Source organism: Myiozetetes cayanensis, unplaced genomic scaffold, assembly GCF_022539395.1.
Source record: "Myiozetetes cayanensis isolate MyiCay16 unplaced genomic scaffold, myiCay2020 scf1, whole genome shotgun sequence".
NCBI classification, from domain to species: domain Eukaryota; kingdom Metazoa; phylum Chordata; class Aves; order Passeriformes; family Tyrannidae; genus Myiozetetes; species Myiozetetes cayanensis.
Window position 1 is genome coordinate 61005828 of NW_026086604.1, and position 18886 is coordinate 61024713.

At 36.9% G+C, this 18886-nt stretch overlaps 1 protein-coding gene across 2 annotated transcripts in view; it reads right to left on the reverse strand.

Moving 5' to 3' along the window:
- GABBR2 (gamma-aminobutyric acid type B receptor subunit 2) overlaps positions 1-18886 on the reverse strand; it is a 467784-nt gene that overhangs the window by 39009 nt on the left and 409889 nt on the right. For both annotated transcript variants that reach the window (XM_050330892.1, XM_050330888.1), the window contains one exon: positions 2957-3067. In XM_050330892.1, coding sequence (XP_050186849.1) covers positions 2957-3067 — 111 coding nt within the window. The remainder of the gene's footprint in view (positions 1-2956; positions 3068-18886) is intronic.

The following is an 18886-nucleotide window of genomic DNA, read 5'->3' on the forward strand; positions in this document are numbered from 1 at the left end:
TGTAATTAGCAATACTAGATGTTTAGTATGTAGCAATTTAAATTAGATATAAGTATTTTATTATTACAAACCACACAATTTTGTATCAGATAAAGCTTTATAAAATGATACAGTAACATGAGAGGTTTTGTTTTTTGTTCTGAAGGCAAATTATGTGTGGCATACAGAAACATCTTTGGGGATGAGATAAAACGCATCAATTCTGTTGTCCTCATATCACTCACCATCACAATTATTTAAATTACTCAGATGAATATCATCCTTTTTCTTATGTAGTGATTTGTGTGATAAGAGGGCAATGGAGTAATAAAAAGTATATATTTCACTGGTGGTTATGAAACACTTTGTGCCTGAAAGAAGTATAGTGAGTAAAGGCATTTGCAAAATAAGTTTGCAAATGATGCTTGCAGACTTAAAAAGAGAAATTTCTACTATTTGTAGAAAATAGTCCAACGTACATGTTGACAAACCAATCTAGGGCACCAGACTAGTGAGAACCAAGGCAGTTTGATTACTGTCCAACACAACTCAAACTTGAAACTTCAAAGAAAATTGCCTGAGAATGTATATTAAAAAATTATGCTGCTATCTTCTCTCCCCAATTTTTAATTGAAAAGATTATTGAAGTTAGTTTAACCAAAAAAACCCCCAAACTCAAACCCAACCCAATTTAAGCAGAAAACACCCTACCATTTGTTTGAGTCCTTGAGTACTTTTAAAGAGATTTTAATTTGATTTGTTTATTTACATGACCTAGGAGAACCAAGCATATTTACTTGTTTACTTTTCAAACATATTCACAGAGAAAAATGTCTTAAGCACTTGTATAAGACACACTGGTAAATTCTATCTGGAATAAAACAAAATGAACTGTTTAAAATTTCTATACAAGGGGATTAGAAAGTAACAGAGGTAGGGAAAACTTTTTTGCTTTTAACAAATTATCTAAGGCAAGTCTTATAAAATTAAATATGGCCTCCTAAGTGAAGGGCAGGTATGTCAAAACATGAGTGAAGTAATATACTAGAAAAGGGATGAAAAGTTAAGAACTTCATCCCTGAAGATAAACCAATGACCTAACAGATATAAACAGACCAAACAGACACCAGCACAAAGTATGCAAATATTGCAATAAAGTTAAATACCTGGCCAGCAACTGGGTACTAAAGCTATGCTTTCCAGTCTAACTGTACCTCTTTGGAAGATTTGTCTTAAAAAAGAGACAAAATCAGAAACTGGCACTATTCAGACTAGGAAGAATCAAACAAAGGAATATAAGTAGGAATTTCAGAAGCTCCCAGCTCCACACGAGTGTAGATGGGCCCTGCAGAGGGGTACAACAGCTTTGACAGCCTGAAGAAGCCCTCGCTCCCTTTTGTTTGCAGCAATCTGTTTTGAGCTGGACTAGTTCCTTGGTGTGCGAAGAAGCTGCACATGTAATGTTCTGGTACAATTTTGGGTTGTGTGCTGTGTGTTTTGCATAAAGAATAATGTTTTATGCCAATGGACAGTTATACCTTACTGTCAAACTGTGGCTCCGGTGCTGGTCAATGTCATGGCTACTGACTTCTGATGTCCTTGCCTTCAAGACACATATCCCTCAATGCTGTGCTACATGCTGAGGTCACTGTGAATCCAGAGCCACCCAGAGCTGCACAGTAAGACATGCTGAGGTGTGGAATCTATCCTGATTCCTGATCCCTTTGTAGGGATCAAGTATGTCCTAGCTCTTGATTTCACAGCCTGCTTGGACATTCACTGAAAAAGAAGAATCTACACCTAAAGTTTTTTGTTTTGTTTTGGTTTTTTTTTAATTATTAAATAGAAATATGAGAAGTCTTCCTTTTGGTTAGTAGCTTCAGGATCAGAGCTCTCATCTGGGAGCTGGAAGCACTTGATGCTAGCGCCTTCTTTGCCTGAAGGCTCACCCCAGCAGACCAGTCTGACGACAAAGCAACTGTTCAGAACTTAAAGAAACAAAACCACTCATCCCTCCCTGCTGAACCTTATTTTGGGTATTTAAAGAGCTTTCAGCCAGAAAAAAGCAGCATGAAAAACCACAGGACTCTTCAGAGCCATCATTCACGGTGGAGAAGGAAGAGGAGGACTCCAGGCACCAGCAGCTCCCTCTCCCTGGCTTAGCCCCAGGCAGCAGCACCAACCACGCTGGGTGGAAGCAGCTGACCCAGTCTTTCGTGGATGTCCTGATGAACCAGCATGCTACAAATGCACAGAACAGATGGAATCCTTCGGGCAGTGTATACTAATGTTTATCTAGGCTTAGGATCCAGATGGGGCTCAACTCAGGATAGGTGTTCTGCTGGTCATTGCTGTAAAATCAGATGTTTTCAAAACCTTCAGGCTTAGGAGCTTTTAATCACTAATAGTCACGTTTACAGTTTCTTCTTCTTCTTTTTTTTTTTTTTTTTTTAATTAACTATCAAGCTTCAGAGTTCCTGGTCCCTGAGGTCTGTTTTAGTAACTAAATCTTTTTGTGGAGATGGGCATCTGTGACAAAAGGGTTATTTTCATTCAGGCCCCAGCTTAATCTTGCATCTTGTGACTATTCCTGCAGGCCAGTTCCAACTCAGAGGTGAACACCTAGAACAAGCTCATCCTACCTTTTTTTGGAGAACATACAGGAATTCGGATGATTTGGCCTCTTTATTTACAAAGTTGCCTCATTTATAGACCCATCTTCTCATTACTGAATTTCTTGGTTTGTGGTATATCTATGGTACTCAGCTTAAGTGCTATTAATGTCTTATTTATTTTATGCATGCATATATCCACATATTATTGCCTAATGAACTTTAGAACAGATCTGATTATAAAAGTTGTACTCAGTGCAGTCTTAACTCACTCCCAACCATCAGGAAAGTAAATATAATTCAGTTCATGCCTACCAATAAATAGCAGCTTGAAATCAGTGTTGTGCAGAACAAGCTATGCTTACCATCAGCAGCCCTTTATAAGCATAGACAATCCCAAGCCAAATTGTCATGTGGGTGTTTTCGCAGTGCTCCAAGATTGGTCGGATGGAGATATCTCTGCCTGCAGGGTCCGGCTGCAAAAATAAAATGAGAAATATTTGGATTCAGATTACCTTTACATTCACACCCCAGTGGAACTTAAATCTGTTTTCAGAAGATTGAGGATGTGTAGAACACAGAGTGGACAACTTTAAAATAACTTGCAATGAGTGCAGACCCAAGAACCTGCAGAGAAATACGGTGAAAAGCAAGGATCTGAGGAAACAGCTGCATGACAGCTACTACCTGGTGAGGTCACATCTACTGTGAACCAGAAAGAAAATGTCTGAAGTCACTCTGTATTTAACACTGTCAGTCACATTTATCAGCTTTAGGACGTCTAATTTTTCTACAAGGCAAACAGCTTGAAAGCACAGGAATGAAAATGAATGTATTTAAATTCATCTTTCCTTTCACCTGCGGTTCTTTGTGTCACTGGCAAATGGCTGATAAACAATGTATGAAACATTGCTGTGTTTCAGGTGTTTTTTCATTGATAACCATGAGCTAAATCAAAGGCCATTTACTATGGAGACTACAGCAGTAGCTTAGAAGAGAGTATAAATCATCAAAAATAAGGGAAAAAAAAGTCCTTTAGAGCCAGGGATTTCCTATACAGAATGCAATACTTCCGGAAGCTTTGTAGCTTTCCATTTATTTTGAAAAGGAGATTGTATAATATTACAGAGTCAAGAGGACTTGGATACTATCAGGACTGTTTGTGTAAAGACTCAGAGAAACCTGCAAGAACCACCCCTTTCCCTCCTCACTTTTTTTTTTTTTTTTTTTTTTTTAAACAGAGGAAAGAAGAGTTGACACACAGAGCAAAGGGTTACGGACTACTATGCTGTATACAATTAGATTTTTATTAGGGTCTGGTCAAACTGTTAAACTGCTTGTTAATGATGTACATTTTATAAGAACACAAGGATCTTCGTGCATGTGATTCTAAGAGATCTTGTTTTACAAATATGCCACAGAACACTCCTGTTGGCTGCTCTGAGATATGTGTGCCTACAGCCTGTTGTGCTTTACATAATATTGAAAGCTACTTTGAAACACTGGATCTGAACTTCAGCCAAACTAAGATCAACCCAGACATAACTTTCTGTACCTGGTTGTCTCAGTGGGCTTTGCAAATTTCCTTTTTGATGAATAACATGTGTACAATGTGTCATGCAGAAGTATAATGATTATTATATAAGGAAAATTAATGTTTTCACTAGCTCAAATGTAGAATTGTATGTAGAAGGGCTTTGGAAAGATCTGAATAATTTCCTCAAGCTTATTCTTGCTGCCTCTGATGGTGCATGACTTTTGCTATGGATTTCAGTGGTCACAGCATTAATCTGCAGCTCACTTTCTTCCACTGGTATTTTTGCATGTGAGGCACTGCCCATACCTCATATACTGTAAAAAAATAATGTAACAAATAAGTAGATAGAGTAGTGGTGGAGAAAACTTAAACAATGTTACACACTGCAAAGTCAAAGGATTCACCATTTTCTTTGCAAATCCTTCAGTAGGCAAGACATTAACATTTAAAACCTTTTCCTATCCTGGACTTCTGTAGCAACCCTGAACAGAAAAATAAAGCTCTTTGAAAAAAAGATGTCCTAAAATAAAGTAAAATAAAACTGGAGGCAGCAATATTAAGTCTCCCAGAGACTCCATCCTAATGGTTGTTGATGGCAGGCAAACAACCATTAGCTAAAGAACTTAAATGACTGTAAGCATTTAGTGTCAGCCACAACATTTAAGATGCTACAAATGTTTGTCTGGGGATCAGTTGAACTCCCTCATTCTCCATCATCAATGACACAAGCCCAATGCTAAATTTTAGGTACACTGAAAGCACCTTTTCACATCAAAGATACAACCTATAATGTTCACCATAATTTCTTTCTATTATTGAAGTAAAGTTCACAGGACAAATCATTCACATAGAGCTCTGAATATGTTACTGATGTGTGATCAAGACTGTACTACGGAGACACTTTTCTGAAATTCTAAATTACACCTAAACCTTCCAACAGCTTCATCCCTCATGGCCTGGAATTACAAAAGTTACACAAAATTTAAGGATGTGATCATCAGACTGTTTTTTTTTACATTTTTTTCCTTCAAACTGATGAGTCAGCACAAGACATTTTGTTTCCCCAGTTCCATGTCACTCCTGCCATGTATTCCTTTTATTTTAGTTTCATCCTTTCCCGAAACAAGAAAGTGTATAAATAATTTAGACTTCCAGCTGGTGAGAAGGATAATGTCATGTGGTTCATTTCACTTATTTCTGGATTGAAAACTCCAGTCACACTTGGACAGAAGGATTCCACCCCTTTTAACCAGCTATAAGTAATTGGAATAATTCCTTGTTTCGAAGAATATTACTGAAATGAAAACTGCTATTTGGTCTGTGGCAGATTATATTTTTATTTTCCCCATGTGATTATTCTCTAGTTTAAATTGCTTCAAAATTGGAAAGCATATGTCCATTCATTACTCAAAAATTCTCTTTTAAGACCCAGGCAGAAAAATGATGAAATGAAAAACAGAACTTGTTTTCAAATACTATTATGGAAAAACGATCATTTCCTTATTAGGAAGATTGTCAGATTTTGTGAGGCATGATAGTTTAAAATTTATGTTAATTAAATAAAACAGTGTATTTAGATTTTCTTTGGGAGACAGGAAAATCTCTTGAAGTGCTCTAGTGGGAGCAGGAAAAGAGGATAATGATTCCAGCATTAGCAAAAGTGTACGGGGGCAGCAGTTTTTTTCAAAACAGTTTCCAGATCTGCTGGGTGGTAGCATTTTAAACAAAAATTTGCCAAGGTTCTGTGCATGTGGAGTGAAACACTGACAGGTAGCAGTAATTTTACAGTGAACTGATTTTGCTGATTACTTGTCGCTACTGCAAAATGACATTCCTGTTACACTGCTTTTAATTTGCCATTCTGTTTCTTCGCTGATTTTGCATGAATTAACTAATCATAGCAAAAAGCTGGGTTAAAAAAAACATATGATATTTTCTGATGTCAAAAGAATTTTTAAAAACTCTACAATTACAGCTGAATGGGACACTTGACTGACCTCTCTAATCATCCACCATTTGTGCACTTTGTTACTGCTTTAGATAGGATGACAACATAAATGCTACCAGTGATTATATATGTACTGGAAATTTGCCCTTTCCTTTTATAGAAAACGGTCTCAATGCCCTTCAGATGTCATTCTCAAAAGCCTGAAGACCTTCTATCTTGTGATTAGGCTGAAGCTTTCCTACCTCTTCTGAAACCTAATAAGATTTCTGACATTGACATCAATTTCTGGAGTGCTTTCAGCAGTTGAACGTAAATAGCTTAATCTGTTCACTTCATACAAGACACGTGTATCATCACCAGTAAAATGCTTGTTTTACATGAGATCTGCTTTGTCTAGAAAGCAACCCAAACCGGTAAACAGATTACTCACAGAATGTTTATATCCCCTCTGTGTGTGTGCTTAAACTATTAGTCAATTCTGCAGTCCCCTGCTCTTCACTCTGCCTGGAGGGCTGGCAAATCCTCGTCATAACAGGTGACTTAGGTGGGTACTGCTAGAGTGAGGAGTGAAGCTTAAAACTACCTGGAATCATCAGGGAAATTTGCAGGAGGGACCCTGTGATGACAGAGACTGCTGAGTGCCTCCTGCCTTCCTACATCCCCTCCAAATAACTGAGCAACACTGAGACTCTTCTTTCCTTCACGTATCTATGGATTGCAATACCAAACTACAGGCTTGGTTTAGGTTGTTTTCCAGAGTGTCCTGTGTCAGGGAGGCAGAAAGACAGTGCTTCAAGTGCAACTGCCATTTTAATTGAACAACTGTGTCCATTTCCTTTAAGAATAAGGTTCCACTTGAATAAACAAATGTATTTATTGAATTCCTTGTCTTAAGCTCAGGTGTGGGAAGACAGAGCAAAACAGCCTGAGGCACCTATGCCTTCAGGGCATGATGATGCTATTTGATCCATATAGAAACAGCTCATCACTTTTTTTATTTTTTAATTTTTTTTTTATTCTATAATTTTTTAGTGGCTATTATAATAGCTAAAATCACCCTGGAAAAGGGAGATATTTGTATGATGCCTAATGTATCTTTGACTTATTTTGTTCTTTATAGCTGTTGCTTTTCTCTAGCTCCACAAGAGTCTTAAAAGAAAGAAGGGTCTGTGTTCCATGGGAAACTTCCTCCAGCAAATGTCCATGAAGAACAGAGCGGGCTAGCACACAGTAATCAAAAGTTCTTGACCTTCTTAAAGTACTTCTTCTACGTGGTCACTTCTTCAGGTCCCTTGGCCAGTACAGCAGCTGATTCTCTTTACAGAATTGTGGTGTTGCTGTGTGACAGAGCTCGCAGGTGGTTAACCTCAGCACACATGTGAAGAAACTTTGCAGATCTCCGGTATGACACTGTGGCATTTGTGAAGCTGAAGTTTCACCAGTGAGAGAACCAGAACATTAGACCCCAGACTTTTCCACAGATAGATATGGAACACAAGGTAAATAGTTGCAGCTTCTGTCTACTAGGTCTAAAATAAACTGCGCAGTCCCCATACTACACGAAAATACAGGATCATACCCTTCTGTCACACTGTTAAAATGATCTTCATATACCATCCCAGTCTCTGTTTTATCTTCCCTTTAAATGATTTCAATTGAACCAGCATGAATAAGATAATTCAGGCATTTTTAGTTTGGCGCATTTAACTGTCATATGGAGCTCAAATGTGATTCCTTGTCTTAAAAGTCAGACTTTGCTAAATTAGAAGATCACCCTTACTTCTTAAATTAACTTTTTTTATTATTTTTTTAAGAATAATTATAGTTGACTTATTCTATAAATTCTGTAAAGGTGTTCTACAAACAAATTCAAACAGTTTGAGCATGCAGTGTGAAATTGAGAGCTAGGTTCTCAATTACTGATGAAAAGAGAAAAAGAAGGATCAGATGCTGTTAACTTTCCAATTACTTAATAATTTGAAGGCATTTTTACAGCAAAACAACTGTGATATGAAAAAGAGGTTTTCCAGGAAAGGGATCCCTTTAATTTCATGTATTTTTTATGTTGTGAAGTCATAGCTTCCATTAATACAAATTAGAAAGTGCAATGCTAAGCTGGGGCAACTCACTTGGAATATCTTCCAATTAAAAATTTGGTAGATTAAAAACTTGTCTTTGTTCTTATCTAAATTTGGGTTCAGATACATTACAAATCACATTGTTTGTTATGTAGTAGCTCAGTCAAGTACAAAACTAATACTGAATTCTTACAGTCCAGTGACCAATTTAATTTCTCTTAAAGATTAATTGAGGAGTTTGGACATTCCTGTAACATTCTAATGATTGAGAACTGAGGTATGAAGTGTTTCAGGACAGAAGCTTTGTCACGTAGATCTGAATGCACACCCTTTGCCCTTGTGATGTGAACTAAAGGATATCTTTAGGCTGTCCAGGGGGATTACAGGGCATTTTCTGCTTCATTCATTTTCTTGTTACCCAGTTTCCCACGTCACCTGAGTCAATGCACTGGATTTTAAGTATTATCTGCCTGCATAAAAACTTCAACAACTAAACTCTTCCCATAGTTACAAAAGAAATCCTGTTCATATTGTAATTCCTAAAAGAAAGAAAAAAAATCATTCTAAGTGGTATTTTAGTATGGAACAGTAATTCTGTAATGGTTGACTACCTAGAAATCACAACACAACGAAATTACGTTTGCCAGAATAGCAACATATATATCCTTATTTTTTATCCAGTAATTTTTCTCAAATTGGTTTTCTAAAGAATAAAAAAAATGTACCATGTAAACCAAGGAAAAAAGAACTAACACACTGGGGGCTTCAAGGATATTGATGATGCTATTTTACATTACTCAGCTTGTTACATATAGAGAATCCAGGTCTAAACTTCCTCATGGATGGGATTGAAGAAAGATAGGAAAAACACACAAAGTGTTAGAGATAACCACTGTAATTCCTACTATCCCAAAACAATAAAGTTTGGTAATACAGATACAGTGACATCACCCTGCAATATATTTAAAAGAAATCTATGGTTTAGGTCCCCATATCATTTGTATAAATAATTCCATAAATCAGTGAGCATACATACTGTAAATTAGTGTGATTTAAAGATGATAAAATGCCAGGAGAGCTATTTATAAGCTCTCATATAGTGAATTTGTCCATACACTTGTAGAAAAAAAATCCCATCAGCATTATTTATAACATCACTTTACTTAATGAGTTTTATTTTCCTGTTGTGGGGTTCATTTTTGTTTAGATGAAACTGGTTTTTGAGACCCAAAAGGTTCCCAGAGATTTCTTGCTATTTTTATTAAGACCATCCCCTAATCCAAGCAGTTTCATTTATTCGCATTAACATAAAATGCAAAATAGTAGTTTAGACTGAGTAAAGAAACTGCTGTGATCCCTGTGAACAACTGTCGACTAGGAAATGAAAGGGAAAAGGCAAAATTCGCTTGTATCATGGAGTGTTTCAAACAACTGTGACGAGACTTCCCACTCCACTCGCTTCAGTAGGAATTTCACATCATATTATTTCCTCAGAGAACGTTGCCCCAATTGCATATCTAGCGACTGGATAATGAAGCTTTTCTGTGTATGTGCATGAAGGCAGAGGGACAAGTGTTATAAAGACTTAATAAAGTATTCTCAGCAGTAGAACACATGTTTTTCTTTAAAGGAAGGGCAAAGGGCCAAGATATGTAAGAAAAGTAGGTCAGAAGAATGAAGACCCTTTCTTCTATCCAGACCCTCTCGCACTGCACAGATTGTTCCAGAAATCTGAACTTCTTGGTTTCAGCTTCACAAACTGAGTAAGAGTATTTCCCGCTCTTTTCCCACGAAGCTGCCCAGAACTGCGGCTCGCAAGCCAGACTGGCAGCTGCTTCTAGTTTTTTTGTCCTTTCTTAGCTAGTTTTCCTGCTACGCGGGAGGCCACGCCAGTCACTCCTTTTGGTGACTGAAGCAATTCAGTGCCTCCTTGCTTACGGTAATGGAAACAGACAGCGTTCTTGTGGAAGTACGGCAAATGTGTAAAGGAGAACAGTAGAGCCAAACCACAGGGGACAGCCATGGACAAACTCTTCCGGTGGCCCCAGCTGGAACCAAGGAAGAGGCTCTTTTTGCAGATAATGATGCTCCTTTTGCTAGTGGGTAGGCTTTGAGCTGTAAGCAAGGATATGACTTACCGTCCTTTCTGTGGCACTCAGAGAAATGGGATCTAACACCTTTCCTGTAAATAAGCCAGATTTGCACCCAACAACTAGCAGAATTTATCATCAGTTACTTCTTCCTGTAAGAAAAATGCTCAGATCCTCTACTGTGCCCAGCTATTTGTGTCAAGGAGGGCAACAATCTCAACTCTATAATCATCTTATATTTTCTGTTTAGTGCTATAGTTTTTTTGATCTATGGATTATGAAAATATTTATTACTATGCTTTTTTGTATTGCAGTGACAACAGCAACAAATGGACACTGACTTCTTGCAGAAAGTGAAAAATCCACTCCTTAAGAGGATGTAAAAACATACATATGAGGTGTGAGAGAAGAGAGAAGCATAATGTAAGGTTGTATGACATTTTTAGAGGCAAATATCAGTGGAGACCACTATCACCCTATGTAGTCACTGGTAAATTAATAGTTTCTGGGCAGGGGCAAACAAAAAAAAGGATTATTTCTTAATGTTAAGGAACATTTTAACTTCCTCACTTATTCTTCTATATTCTCCAAAATGATAAGATGATGGTCCATTAACCTAGTGGAAGATTTTGCTGTTATTTTTATCACTGTCAGGTCTTTTCATTGGTTTCAAAGATTTTGACTGAAATCTTTAATCTTTAAATGCCAAGACTAGCATAATAAGTATATTCACATAATTGCATCATGGTAGTTGTAGCACAAGCATGTACATCTCCTCCAACGTCTGTCTAAAATTAGGTAATTCAACTTCTCCACCACAAAAGCTGCCCTGTCTTAAATCAAATCCCAGTTTCTTGTTGACAGTCAAATGTAAGGAGCCTCTCAATATACAGAAGTACAGGAAAAAAACTGCCTTTCATAAGAATTTTGAAGATTTCAATTTTTTTTCTCCCATCTTGCAACACTAGTAATGTATCAGATATAAACATTTTTACATACATTTTTCAACCAAAAAATGGGTGAAGGAATAAATCAATAAAGGTCAGGTCAACAGAAATATTTTGATTACTTCAAAAGATCTAATTTGATTTTGACCTTTTAAAACTGTTAACCTTCTTTGATATAACCTAACTCCATTTTGAGAAGAAAGGTCATGCTGAATTCAAAAGAGATGTTCTTTAGTTAACAAAGGTCAAGAATATTTTAGCACTTTTCTACTGAAATAATTTTGCATGGAGAAACTGAGATCGCCTTTTTTTTTTTTTTTTTAAACAAGTATATGAATCTTACAACTACTCTATGTTTTCTGAGGAAAATATCTCAATCCTTAAATTAAGGAGTATCATGAGCAATAAGATTGCAAATCCACCATCTTGACAAATTACCTCTGAATAGTCACACTTGCTAGTATAACTGATCCTGTATCAGAGCAGTGACACCAGTGAATGAACCACACAGCTTTACAACTCTTACTGGCATAATTATGCCAGCAAAGCCCACAGACAGCAAAGCCTACAGACTGGAGGCAAGGACAGGTGATTAAAGGTACACAAAGTATGCCTTCATCTTTGGTAGAGTCCTGCTTCAGATGTGAAAGACATAGGCCTCAGCAAACTAAAAATACTCTCAGAATCTTAAATCAACATATTTCCTTCCTTAAAGAAAAACTCTGAAGGGAGGCTTAGTATTTCATAGTTATATTGACATTATTGTTAAATGAGACAATCTTGACAACTGTCTCATCTTTAGCAAAACAGAGTATATAGATTTTTATTGTATTAACTTAAGTTTAAAATAAAACATCTCTTTTAGAAAAAACCATCAGTGACAATGAACCTATATAGCTCTTGCTGAGCCAATTCTGTTGACTGCAAAAAAAGGACCTAATTTTGGTTCTTATGTGTAAAATCAATAAGGTTCCCTGAGTTCTTACTATGTTTTATCTACTAAATTGAAAGACTACATAACAAAATTTTGTTCCTATCTTGGTATTTACAAATTTTGGCCCAATAAACTCTTAATGTAGTCCTTGATAACCTACATGATGGATTTCACCATGGACATGGTTTGTCTTTATTTAACTTGCTTTATTGGTCTTCAGTGGATCATTGGATCGGCATGTTTCCTGCAGACTGGAATGGAGCACGCTAAACCCTGCAGACATATTCAGGGTTAATACCATCATAATACCTAAGGTCAGGTTAGACCAAAGTATATATATGAAGTCCCAATTTCTCTTTTCTCTATTCTAAATGGATAGACAAATGTGAAGATAATTTAAAAGCTACAGAAAAGAAAAAAGATAATTTTGAAATCTTATTCACCAAATACTTCTCTTGATTTCATATGAATATTTGACATGGGTAGGAACCCATAATAGTTGCACTAAGGTACCTTGAAAGTTACATGCCCTCAAAACACAAAAAGAATAGCAGTTACAGGGATTTTTGATTTTTCCATTACGTCTGTCTTCTACAAATAGCTATGTCGGTGTTGCCACTTCTGTTGACGTTATTCAGAGCAAAGCAGGTAGTCATGGGAATTTTTTCTTTCTCTCAGTTCAGTAAAACTTTTATGCAACATTTTTCTTAAATAATTTATCTTCTTTCAGCATCTGTCAGACCAGATTTGATTTAACACAAGTCTATCACACGCTTTAAATGTTGCGGGTCCTTTGCTCTGATATACAACAGAAGAATTTTCAGTTTATAAAGTAAGCCGATGTGAAACAAAACCTAGCAACCGTAAGATCCATTTTATATTTCCATAGGGTTTTTTTCATATTGTTAAGTTCCAAATCATATAGAATTTTTTGTTCTGGTTTTGAACATATATTTGATATATATAGAGAGCACAAGCAGATATCTCTGAACATACTCTGCCTTGAAATTCCTAAATCTTTTTGACAAAAGCAGTACATTTGCTTATTTTTAAGGTTTTGTTTCATTGAATTCTTGCATTAGAAGATCTTGACAAGACAAAATGTTTATTTTCAAACTAAAGAATTATTGGAAGCATTGATCAGTAATGATTCTCTGATGTATTTTTATTTTTTTTCTATAACTAAATATACATTGTATACCTATACATTTTTTCACTTGTTATGAGCACTTGAAGCTGTCCTGGTAGGTAGAAATGGTCTTACCTACAAGCATCTTTCTAGTAGAGGTGTTTCATACTCTGTTAGGCATCAGCATGTTTCAGGAAACTGTATTGTTCCAGTATTGGCAGTAAAGCTTGTAATCTTTACTGGACTTGAAGAATTCATTGAGGTGGTTATTTCTGTGGTAAAGTGCTTCACCATCCTCTGAAACTATCCATCATTTTTTAATAGGGTGTACTTAACAACTTTATCATTCATCCTGTTTTATTTCAGGGATGCCCATTGGTTATTGCATCCCTATTGCAGTTTTATTTTAGCAGGTGAGCACGTGTAATTCTTCCAGAGCACTTCCAAAGCTGGCATGAAAGCCATCAAAAACTCTTTCTCACCATAGCCCCTGACAGCTTACATTTACACCCAAGTTTTAGTTTCTGAGATCAAGGCATTAAAGAGAAACAGTAAGGGGTTGATGCCTTTGTTCTTGATACCACTTTTCACTGCTCACTGAGAGACCAGCAGAGGACAAGATAAGCACAAGGAGACAGGCATTATTACAATGAGGGCAGGAAAAGCAGCACATTTCTGAACAGTGACGGCTGGTGTCAACTTGGTTTTTCTGGCTTGACATTCACCTGCTTTGCAATTTCCACCTACAGCCATTAACTAGCCTGTCACACATTCCTGAACAAACCTCTTCTGTTTGAGCTACCTGAGCAATTATAATGCTGTCACCATATCCTCCTAAAGGCAGCAGTGTGACAAGACTTTAGGAGAGGTGGGAGGTGTGACTTTCTGGCACTTTGCACTGGGCTGTGTGTGGCAGTGCTAGAGACTCCTTAGGACAAGCCTAAATAGCTGGGTAAGCAGTAGCAGTATGGCCCCAGGAAATCTCAGTTTCACTGATGTTCTTTGAGAAGCTGAGGAAAATACAGAATGTTCTGCTACAGAGCTCTTAGTTAAACCTTCCCTGAAGTAAGTCCACACTGAGGATCTCTGGAGCAGCTATGGTAAGAGCAAAATGATCTAACTCAGAAAGGTTAGATGTCTTAGCTCCTCTGCTGGAAGAAGCTTTCCTTACCATTGAGAAACTGAAGATTGAGCTGGTGTTCACAACTCAGATGAGGCTGGAAAAAGGGTCAGTGGTGACAATTCTTGATCACTTGATTCTCTATACAACAGAATAGACTTTTGGTAAATTTGCTTAATTTTTTGGTTCAAGAAGACTGTGGGGAAGAAAGGAAATGGTGCTGAACATAGTCCCTTCTGCCTGCCAAACTAAGGAGAAAGAGAAGAGAGAGCTAAAGCAGAGTGGACAGGGTCACATGTTCCCCCTAAATAGCATTTCCTTCTGTCATTGCCTGCACCAAGTGGAGTATGAACTGATTCAACATAAATTTCAAACCCAGTCCCCCTGTAAACATATACACACCAAAAATAGGAAAGAATTCCTTCTGTAACCCCATCAATATATTAAAAAAAAGAGTATCTCTTAATGAACTTTTATAAAAGTGATTTTTCTTTTTGAAATGTGTTTGTATAAGTAAATGTGTATTTCCATGGCAACAAGGCCTAATATTCCCACAATTACCTTGACATTACTTTATGAATACATCAGGCATTCAATAAAACAAATTAAACAATAGGAATTACTGGTTAGAGATGGAAAAATGCTTTCTTAGGAGGTGGATGAAGGGTATGAAATCTACCTCTATAGGAACCAGAAAATATATTGTTTTAGAAACAGGAACTCCTATTGGGACAACATACAAATGTACTGTTTTGAGCTTGATTTAACAAAATCAATGTTTATTAAATTTAAAAATATCCATCCAATATTACTATCCAGGGATGAATGGACAGAGAAAGACAAGCGTTTTTCATACACTTGTTTATGAATAGACAATATATCTCCCACTGAGCAGTTCTAGGATAACTTCAGTGGGGCGAAAAAATGTAAAAAATTTGAGTGGACCATGGTTTAGCTAACCTGTTAAAATTAAAACATCAAAATTTATATACAACATATAGCGAATATAGGAGCCCCTGGTGGTCTAGTGTTCGATTCCCGGTCAGGGCCACTCCCGGGCAGGTGGGGCTCGTTAGCCCTTAAAGGCAACCCACCTACGTCCTAAGGACCTCGCTGCCACCGTCCAAGCTCGCTTGGCCCCAGCAGATGAACCTTAGGATTAAAGGGTGGGCTCAGTTCCGCGCACACTGTGTCTCACCTAAAAAATCCAATGCACAGGCTGGAAGGTGTAAAGACCTTCCCCGGATCTTCGCTCGCGAAGACTGGCCATTATTATTATAGCGAATATGTAACATGGTTTGTTTGCGTACAGTTTAGGTGTTATAATATTTACTGTTTATGAAAGAATTTGAAGGAACCACCAAAGGTGTATTCATACTATTATTTTCAGGGAAAAAAACTCCAACAAATTCTTACCTTAAATTTCAGAATATTACAGGTTTTACTTGGACTTCTTATCACAGTTGAAATTTATAAGAACCCATTCTGTTCAGTTTATGATATGCAGTTTATGATAGCCTTCTCCAATTAAATAGAACCAGATTCTGCAAATAATTCTTTTCTGTAGTAATTTTGGTGACACATGAAATAATTAATTGAGCAAAAATTACCTGAATAAAGGATTCTAGTGTTTCAAAATAGTCCACATTACCCAATTTGCATGTTAAATAGCACCTTTGTACTGTATGAGCAAATTGTAACAATATGGCCCTATGTGTTTAAGTTTTTATGGAGTCATATTAACTTCTTATTGTTCTTTGAATGCTTTTTTCCCCTTAAGAAATAAAGTCTGTGGTATCTCAATTACTATATCTGCTAATTATGACTAAATAAAAGGTTTCGATTTTCAATGCAGTATTTTTAAATACATTCCTTTCAAATACTGTACCAAATATAATAGTCACAATATGCAATTTAGAATGAACCAAGCGACCATGAATCTAAACACTGAGATATGCATTGTTCACACGTGAATCACATCAAACACTGAGGACCAGTTATCTCTAGTGACAAGCAATAAAAAGCTTCCTCCAAGTCTCCTTGATCTATATTAGCTGTGTAAATATGTTCTTTTTAATGAAATGTTTGCTTTAAAATGCAGATGTTATAGTTTAATTTTTATTCCCAACATATTTTCAGAAATATGACTCCTTGTTCTCTGTTTAATAGACTTTAATATGACTTCTTGTTCTCTCTCTGTTTGCCAAAATAGTCCCAGAAGAATCCAGTAACATCTAACTCTATGGCTAAAATCATTTTCTTATGCCATGGTTTACAAACACACAGCACCTAGCATAGAGACTGAAATCAAATCCACTAGGTACCACTTGTTGCTTCTGGATTTTTTTTTCCAGAATATTTTATTTAGTGGAGAATTAATATAAACATGTACCTGAAATTCCTTGATCAAACACCTGCCTATATGGACATTACTGGCATCTCCTAGAACAGATATGGGGTTATCTGCGCATGTGAATGCCTATCTTCAATTCCTAGCTTTCAACCATTATCTAAATGAAACAACAAAAATAGAAATTATAAATATACAGATGAAGAAGAAGACTGAATATACTTTTTTCTAACATCACCATGCCATTTTTCAACAAATGATGAACATATCTATACAAAATAGTGTTTAAAATGACTGTAAAAGACGTTGCACTTTCTTGTGCAGGCTCTGTTCACAGAGGAATTTATTTCATGTGTACAGATAGTGGCAAACAAACAAGATATGATGTTATTAAACCTCTCAGTTAACATGGTTGTCCACCACGGTTAATGTGTCTTTTCTAAAGGGTGCAACAGGGTGTATTTTTCTAGCTCTGCAGACAAGTGCAGTTCAGAGCATGTTATTGTTTTGGATCCAGCAGCCACGTCTAAAAGTTGGTTGCTGTAGATGTTCATTCTTGCCACCCAGCTGCTGGGGTGGGAAGAGTCCTAGTCTAGATATAACACGCCTTCCTTAAATCAAGTAGGTACCTTATTTTTCACTGTAGTGTAGCCAGGATTATGGCAGTGATTTTTTGCATTTTTCAAGCCTAACAGGATTCCTACAACTGCAACTACTTTGAATCACCATCTGTATCAATGACTGGGCTAGCCATATCGATTCACACTTTTAGAGCACACTTGATGTAGTTTCACTGAAAAAGTGAAATTAATTAGAATTGCATTCCTAAATTAAAAGTTCCTTGAGGAGGGAAGCCCTTTCATATCGTAATTGAAGATTTACATTAAACTGAATAACTTGATTACCAAAGGTACATGTGTGTTTGTATGTCTATAGTTTCATATGACATCTCTGGTATGAATTTTTTTTTTTTAATTGACTTTTAAAAAGCTGTGAGTTGAAGATTCAGAGTTTCTCTTTTAATTTGCATTAGAAAGCCAAACTATTATTTAACAAGAAGATCAAAACAGAAAACTGAACTACCTTACAGAAGCTGTCTTTCAAGCATATTGAGAGATTCAGAATGTTTCTGTAAATTGCAGTCTTCAGGCTGATTAGACACCCCCTATGTCAGCATCACCACAGACAGAAACCTGGAGAGTTTTTTTAGCTCTACCCTCACTCTTGATATGTGTTTTTCAAATTATTTCAAACAATGATAATATACCATCTTGTACGGCAAGGCTGATTTGTGAGGGTGGCTCCCATGTAATGTAATACAGAACACCAGTCATTCTTGGTACTGCCTTTGAGATATTGCATCCAACTGGTCCCTTGTGGTATGTGCAGGTACAACTGTGCATGCACAACAAGTACAGGACTTTCTGAGGGTGATCAGGAGAAAATCCACAGTGTGCTGTGCTTTCCTACACAGCCAACAGCGTGAGTACCTAGCAAAAAGCATGGCCAAAAGAGTGTCTGGTTAGTTAACTAGCAATTTTTGAAGTATACTTCCAAATCCTTAGTCTGTGTCGATTTGACAGTGCACAGAGAATGGGGGTAAGGGGGTGGAATTTACCGAGAGTGCCTTCTTGTCTTTTTCACTTTATATCTACATCTTCTGAAGAACATCTGTAGCTTAGTGGACAGACTGTTGGAAGGACAAGAAGATATCAAGCTATTCAAATATTTCCAACTTCAGGGATCCAAGGAATGGTTGAGGTCAGAGGGCACCTCTGGAATTCAACTTGTCCTCTCTGCTTCACACAGGGTCAGCTAGAGTTGACCACATATTATTATCTTCTGTGGTAGTACACAGGGCCCTTCTAATAAGGACCCAGTATTCAGCTTGTTTGCCCAAAATTGGCCAAGCTGTAGAGCTGCAAGTGAATACAGGGTACTGGCAGCACAATTACCTCAGACTCAAGTTCCTGTCTTGTCCTGTATTTTGCATAGAAATACTTTGGTATTTAAGTGTGGGCTTTTTTCTGCACTCAAAATGAAGTATAGATATGTCAGTGGAATATTCCAAACACAGATCCACAGACAGAAAAATCCCATGTTTTACCTTCTGCTTAGTCTTCATGTATATGGCTTTTCCCCTAACATATGTCCCCGATTCC